The sequence below is a fragment of the Nanorana parkeri genome, unplaced genomic scaffold, assembly GCF_000935625.1.
Source record: "Nanorana parkeri isolate BGI_ZX_2015 unplaced genomic scaffold, ASM93562v1 scaffold180, whole genome shotgun sequence".
Taxonomy (NCBI): domain Eukaryota; kingdom Metazoa; phylum Chordata; class Amphibia; order Anura; family Dicroglossidae; genus Nanorana; species Nanorana parkeri.
The window spans coordinates 328,392-336,364 of record NW_017306448.1 but is presented as its reverse complement, the minus strand read 5'-3'; the positions used below and the strand labels follow the sequence as shown (position 1 = coordinate 336,364).

At 43.2% G+C, this 7,973-nt stretch overlaps 1 protein-coding gene across 1 annotated transcript in view; it reads left to right on the top strand.

Moving 5' to 3' along the window:
- Positions 1 to 7,973, top strand: part of NOP14 (NOP14 nucleolar protein) — a 34,979-nt gene that overhangs the window by 786 nt on the left and 26,220 nt on the right. The window contains exons 2-4 of the mRNA XM_018554988.1: positions 1,861 to 1,995; positions 3,309 to 3,450; positions 7,788 to 7,930. Of these exons, the coding sequence (XP_018410490.1) occupies positions 1,861 to 1,995; positions 3,309 to 3,450; positions 7,788 to 7,930 (420 nt within the window). The remainder of the gene's footprint in view (positions 1 to 1,860; positions 1,996 to 3,308; positions 3,451 to 7,787; positions 7,931 to 7,973) is intronic.

Below are 7,973 nucleotides of genomic sequence, written 5' to 3'. Positions count from 1 at the left end.
TGTGACTCACTCCCCTTGACAGCACTAGTTACTGGTAGTTAATTACAAATGCACCCAGTGCTGTCACATGGGAGTGGGGGGTGAGTTCCCAGCCCTGGGTAGGATCCAGCTAGTAATGACTTGAATGGAAGGTTGAATGTTCTGCGCTATGAAACAAACCCAAAGGGGGAGATTTCCCAGAGAGTAAGAGTTACACGGTTTATTGAAGATTTATTTACTTATTTATTCACATTATTTATATTTAAGCAATTTTTATTAGTCAATGTACATTGTTGATTTTTGTTTCGTTTATTCACATATCACTTCAGCAATTTTTATTTCACATAATAAGATGTTCACTTAGCGATATTTATATATTTATAATTCTTATACCACTTATTTAATAAGTCATTGTTGGATTCTCACTTCACTCCAGGAGACCCATAGCGCTCACTATTCTAAAACCAGTAATGACTTGAAGCTTACACTTGGCTCATTCTCCTCACTTGTGATGGTAGGCGGAGCAGCGGGAGAACTGCGCTGGTGTGAACACAGGTCAGAAGTAGCATAGGGATACATTAGGATGCATTTTGGTCTAGAAACAATCTGGTCTGGTCTGGTCTGGAGATGATCTGGATGTGGTGTTACTGGGCTCTTATAGCTGCTCCAGTTTCTGCTGCTCCTCTGGCTGCTTAGTTTCCACATAATGGTAGAAGAAAGCGTCAGGCCGCCAAGTGATATTTGCAGGAGGAGCCTGATATGTTTAATGCATTCACACCTGAACGTTCCGTGAACAACAATTTGGCACACGTTGACAGAATTTTTCATTTCTAATGTCACCCCAAACGGGGAAGAAGGAAGACCCGTGTTTCTGCTTTGCGTTTGCATGCATTAAAATGTGCACAAGCAAAACGAATGGCAAATGCACTCATCAATTCATAACCACCTTTTAAGGCAAGGTGCACATGGGAGGGCTTTACACAGTACAACAGCAGAAAAATTCACAAGCACACTCACCTGCCAGCCTGCAAATTACTAAGGTTAAATACACAGGTCTAAGTTGCACATCTTCTGCAGAATATGTGGAAGACACACTGCCTCATCAAGGCCCCTCTGTGTAGTGTGGTCCTAACTCTAATCTATGAGAGCCTCCATCTTGGAGCATATAGCAAAGGATGAATTGGGTGCAGGTTTAGCACCAAACCAAACACCCTACACCAAATAAAACAAGCAAAACGAATGGCAAACACACATCAATTCATAACCAGCAACTAATACCTCTGTTTGTAACCTTAGTAGTTAGGCAGTAGTTTTTCTTTGCAGGCTGACTGGTGAGTGTGCTGGGAATTTGCTGCTGTTATACTGTTTAAAATGTGTACAACCTCGCAAGCCAAAAGCTCAGAATGCATGTTGCAAAATTTGCTACATGAAACTTTTTTTGCCGCGTTTGTTGTATGTTCAGGTATTGAACTCAGAGGGGACGTGTGTCAAACACAGCACACGAACGCGCACCAACACACATGAATGCGCGCTCCCAGAATGCACAGGTGTGAATGCGGGCTTAGTCATTTCAGTCATGCCATTTGTCAACTTCCTCTATGGTGGCTTTTCCTACTGTTACATATTTCTGAATATAAAGTCAGAGAGTCCTGAGAAACATATACAATATACTGAAACATCATTTTTGGGAGGGCTGATTCTTTGAGGGCCATCTGAGATTCTCCCTCCCTCCAGTCTGTATGGGACCGATTGACTGTGAGCACCTATGATGGCAGAATCTAATATTAGAGGTTCAGAGTTCTTTGTAAATAGCTGTGTAACTTGCCAGTGCTATGTAATAAAAGATAAAGAAAATGATGGAAACCATTTGTTTTATTGTAGCGTACTGAAACCCTCCTGAAGGAGTACAAGCAGAGGGGGAAGTCCAGCATGTTTACGGACAAGCGGTTCGGTGAATATGACGCCAAACTCGATCCGGAGGAGAAGATGATGAAGAGATTTGCAATGGCACGACAGGTAAGGGCAGACAGTAGAGGAATGCTGCTTAGGGGTAGGTTTAAGGAGGGTTGATTAGTAGAGTAGGGAACTCGGAAGAAGTCACAAGAGCATCTCCATGTCCAGGGGACTTCTAGAGCCCCTTAGGAAGCACTGTATGGGCCTCCTGTTGATGGGCAAGTTCTTTCAGATGCAATCCATCTACATTTGACATCAGTTTGAAAAGCTTCTGAGATCATTCACAGTTCATTGATAGGGGCAATTGATTTCAATTATCCCATTATAAAGGGTTATTTGCATCATGGGCATTTTAAAGAGAGGCTAGTTTTAGTATACAGTCAGCGCAGAGATAAAACTAACCCGTACTGGTCATGTATACCGTACACACTTTGTTCTTTTAAAGCATTTTTTCACTTTGGCTCTTAAATTGGAATAATATCTATTTTATATTTGTTACATGTTCTTATTCACATAGCATAACAAAGGGTCAAATAAAGGGTTAAAGATCTAGAAGCGTTGTATGTTAATGAGAGGAAGCTCAGTCTGTCCCTAGTAATTCTATGGGGGCAACCAGAGTTTCCTGCTACTTTGAAATTGTACTTTTACTATAAAGTCCTGCTATACAGAGAAATCTGAAGGGTAAGAAATATATTTTTATCACTTTTCAGTATACCGTGTGAATGAGAACGCACAAATAATGTATAGAGGGGTTTTCTTAGACGGCAGTAGTGGAAATACACTTTAAAGGAGAACTCTTCAAAGAAGTCTGTTTTCATCATGTTCATCTAATGTTGCCGTGGTCAGTTTGGGAAAGACGACCGCTTTTTGTCTGGGAAAACACTTGGGGTCCCAGTTATAAGGCAGCTGTATAGCCTTATTGTGTCCATACTTCTGCTTTATAATGAACAATCGCTGCTCATTTATAAAGCACAGGGCTGTGCTTCGAGACTATAAAGCAAGGGGAGCCCCATTCATTGCAGTCAGTGGGAAAAAAAAGCTGGGAGCACTCCACACGTGACCTGTGTTTTATGAATGGCTCATGCAGGCACCTGGTGGAGTAAACACTGCAGTATCTGTTCTCTGCTATATATATAGGCCACTTAAATGTTTGTGGCACACCTATGAATCAGGGAGGAGGCCATTGCTAACTACTTTGATTTTACTGGTCAGCATAACAGGCAGGCATACAGCATTTTGTGTTTGGGTCATCAGGCGCACTATTTCTCTCATTACAAGTTTATGCCAAGCATAGGGTTGATGTTTTATCTATCACCCTTCCTCATTTTCATATCTATTCATTGTTGTGGATGATTTAACATATTTCATTTTTGTAGAGAAATGCTGACAAGAAGACAGTATACAACCTGAATGAAGAGGAGGAATTGACTCACTTTGGACAGTCTCTGGCTGTGATGGAAAAGCTGAATGACCCTGTGGATAGTGACAGTGATACAGATGAACGGGGGGCATTATCAGGTGAGCAGTGACCTTGAAAGATCGATGATTGCTGGATAGGAACTCAAATGGGTTTTGCCACTTCTGTGTTCCTTATCTTTCCAGCCGTAGTTGTGTAGGCTGGTCTTATTGTCCTGAGTAACATACAAAGACATTCCAACTCTCCCGGACGTTCCACGAGTCTCCCGCTATTAGATAGCGGCTCCCGGACACCCAGGAGAGAAACATTTTTTCCCGGAAAGGTTTACTCTGCTCTAACTAGCAGAGTAAACCTTTCCCTGCTGTCTGGGTTTAAAAAAAATTATTATTATGATGATATCAGAGCCGCCGACTGCCGTCAGAGTAAAAAAAAAAGACAGCATAGGAATGAATAGCTAGGCTTCTATTGGCTATTTGAATTTGCAATAGCAGACTAGCTATTGTATCTGCCCACTGCTGCTGTCAATCAGCAGAGGTGGACCTGAGGTTCTCCATCAGGTCCTCTTCTGCTGATTGACAGCAGCAGTGGGCAGATACAATAGCTAGTCTGCTATTGCAAATTCAAATAGCCAATAGAAGCCTAGCTATTCATTCCTATGCTGTTTTTTTGTTTTTTATTCTGACGGCAGCAGCTGTCAGAATACTAAAAAAAAACAACCCAGCAGATAGCACAGTAAGCATTATCTTCTTTGCTATCTGCCATCATTTTAGGGGGGGGAGAATAGAGCAGGAGAGATAGGGGTGGGGGGGAGTGTGTGGCAGTGGGGTAGTTCCTCCAGTCAAAGATCTCCTATCAGATTGTCGTCAGACTTGTGTGAGGGATGGCCGGTGTGCATGCCCTAGCCAGGGATCCCAGACTTTCCAGAATTATTTTGGGTATCCATCAGGACACTGGACAGCTTTTAATTAATGAAAAATGAGTCTAGTCTACGGCTAACCCATCTAAAGGGATTTGTTGTTTTCTCCATGCCTGCGCTATGGTTTGTTTTGCAGCCATGAATGTGAAGACCACCAATTTATGTTGTGACTGTGATATTCGGGGGTTTAAGATGTAACAGGGCGAATCGTGGGTCTCTGCGGATATTCGTTTAGAGGATTGTGTTTATTAGTCTGAATGTTTTAATCCAAAATCTATGTACTAATGGGCATGTCCACCAGACGTGCATCACGTCACCCTTCGCCTCGCAGCCTCTGAAACATTTAGCCGACTGCTGAGGATGAGAATGTGTCAATCAAGCCGGCACCATGTACCACCTCATCATAGATTTGTATGCTGACTCTAGTGAGGTGATGGTGCATGATGCCGCCGAGGCCCAGATTTGTTGCCAATCTAAGTCGGATATGGTCCCGTTTAAATCTTTTTCCCAAGCCAGGACATATTTATGGGCAGATTTGTTAGGAGCTGAATTAAGTTGAGCGTACAATATGGATATCAATTTCGGTTGTAAAGGTGTATGCATATATGTTCCATTAGAGAGAGCCGAGTGGTGGGCACCCTGCCAGCGAGTAGAGACACCGACCAGTGTCTGATTTGCAGGTATCTGAAGAATTCTGAGGGGGGCGCAATGCGAATCTGCCTTTATGGAATCCCAACTGCGCATCTGTCAGTCGCGCAATAAATTGTATAGGTATAGAATATTTTGAGACGTCCACCAGGTGAACGCTCCAGGCGACTCCATCCCCGGGGTAAAGAGTGGATTGCCAATTATCGGTAATAGTGGAAGATGGGGGGAAATTAATTTACCCTGGTGTTTGATGTGATCCCACACACGGAGGGTATGGATCATTACAGGAGTAAGAGTTTTTGGCCGTGCAATCGGTGGGAGCCATGGGAGAGCTCTGACTTAAGTCGGGGCGCAATACACACTCTCTAGATCCACCCGTGTTGGCCCTAGTGGAGATATGTATAAATTAGTTATGGGGGCTATCTGAGCTGCCTGGAAATATTTGTGAAAGTTTGGGAGGCCTAGGCCTCCTTGTTACTTATGGGCACACATAGTGTATTTCGAGATTCTGGGTCTTTTTTTCTGAAAAGCGTGTATGGCTTTTCCCAGAATCGCCACCGGCAAAGTCCTGAATAGGTACAGTATTTTTGGCAGAATAGTCATCTTGACATCATTGAGTCGTCCTATCCAGGATAGGGTGTGCCGGGCCCAGGTAGTCATTAGCTCTGTTTAGTTTTTTGAAGAGGGGGGTGTAATTAGTTTTGTAAAGGGAGCAATAGTCTGTGGTCAGCAGTATCCCCAGGTATTCCAGGTGAGATGAACGCCAGGTGAACGTGATGTTCCTCGCACGGCATCTACCATGTCCTGTGTCAGGGATATGTTGAAGGCTAGTGATTTTTCTTTATTAATGGAGAGGTTGGGAACTTGTGCGAAGGAGTCTAGTACCGAAATTAAGTTTGGGATGGAGATTTGGGGCTGAGAGATTGTGAGAAGAAAATCATCCTCAAATAAGTTCAGTTTATGTTCTGAGTTTCCGATGGTCACGCCGTGTATTTTTGGGTTGTGTCGGAGTAGGTGTGCCAGGGGTTCTATTGCTAGGACGAATAGGATTGGGAACAAGGGGGCATCCCTGTCTTGTGCCCCGGCAGATGGTAAATGGTGGGGAGGAGCATTGGAGATATCTTACTGTAGCGGAGGTGTTATTGTGGGAATCCAGCCATCGTAGAAAGGTTGGAGGGAATCCCCATTTTCCCAGAATGTAATATAAATAGTCCCAGGTGACGTTATCAAAGGCCTTTTGGATGTCCAGAGACAACAACATGCCTGGAGTTTAGTTTGCCGCATGGCGTGTATTAGCTGAATTACTTTTCTCGTGTTATCTGTGGCCTGGCGGTGGGGCACAAAGCCGACTTTGTCTCTGTGAATGAATGTTTCTAGAAAACAGTTTATCCTATTGGCCAGGATTTTGGAGAGTAATTTTGTGTCTATAGTTAAGAGATATGGGCCTGTAATTATGTGGGTCTGTGTCGTCCTGTCCCGGCTTTGGAAGCATCACCACCTGAGCTGCCAGGGAGGAGGAGTGTAGCTTCCGGCCCCCAGACAGATGGTTGAATAGTGCCAAGTGTGGAGCTAAGATGTCAGATAATTTTTTGTAATATAAGGCCGTAAATCCGTCTGGCCCCGGGGATTTAGCAGGTTTAAGTGTTTTGATGGCCGCCAAGACTTCTGACTCAAGTTATTTCAGCCTCCATCTTTTCCACCATAGAGCTGGACAGGGTAGTCGGGGGGGGAAGTCCGCGAACGGGGAATTTGCCATATGGGTATCGAATTGGGAGGGAGGGCTATATAGTTTGCGCAGGATATGAGCGAATTTGGATATAATGTGAGCTGGGTTCGCCGTCAGGACCCATTAGAGAGCCGAAGCTTGATGGGTTTAACCCCCCTGGGCTGTGCATTCAATACATTTGCTAACATGGAGCCTGGCTTGTTTGAGCGTGCATAAAAGGAACTGTTTTCCCACCTGATTTGTTGCTCAGCTTTGTCATTAAAAAGAAGATTCAGTTCCACTTTAACCGAGGCCACCTGTCGGCGTAACGTGTTGGAGGGAGCGGTTTTCCAAGCTGACTCGAGACTTTCCGATTCAGTGTAGAGGGACTGGATTTTACTTTCGCGATCCGGCTGGTCATTTTTTTATGTATTTTTTTTTTTTTTTTTTTTTTTTTTTTTTTTTTTTATAATTCTGTTGGACTGACTGCTGTCCAAAGGTGAAGAGACAAATTCATTGAAAGATATTCTTGTAGTTGGGAAAAATCTGTGTGGATGATACATATTCAATGGAGACCACTAGAAATGTGAAAGGTAACAATTTCCTACATAACTTGTATTGATCTTCGCAGCTGAGATAATACAGAAATATTAAACTGGCCATATACTATGCAACTTTCAGCCTGTTCTTCGGGAAAAATCCTTTCCCTGAGATCTCACGAGATTTTGCAGCTTACAGATTAGATTTGCCAGCAATGCTCTTTGTAATCTTTCCAGGATGTATCTCTTAGGCAAGGGTTACGTCACTAATGCCTGAGAGGACCAGGGAGTGGAAAAACAGTCATTGTAAGTAAAAGCAAAATGTGTTTATTTAACTAATGAATGTAAAATGATTTCATATCAGAATGCAGAGCTGAATGTTGTTGGGATTTTTAGTGAAAGGGGGTTAAGGTCCACTTGAAATAATTGGACCTGACGCAAGCATTCAGCAAGTCAAGTTTGAGCAAAGTCGGAACTCCTGAGGTTCTTACTTTTTCATTTGTTTGAGCAGATGTATTTTTTTTTTTTTTTAATCCTAAACATTTTTTTTAGCAGTGTTACAGAGTAGCTGATGTAAGTACATCTTTAGTTTTTTTGTTATATTAACCGAGAATGACTTTCTTATTACAGCTGCGTTGACGGCTTCTCATTTCGGTGGAGGAGGGCTGCTCAGGAAGAAAGCGCCATCTGAACAGAATGAGGAGGAATCAGAAAAACCAAAAACCCGTAAAGAGCTGATTGAGGAGCTGATCGCTAAATCCAAATCTGAGAAGGTGTGTGCAGTTTAAAGCAGAAAGGGGGGGGGGGGGGGGGGTA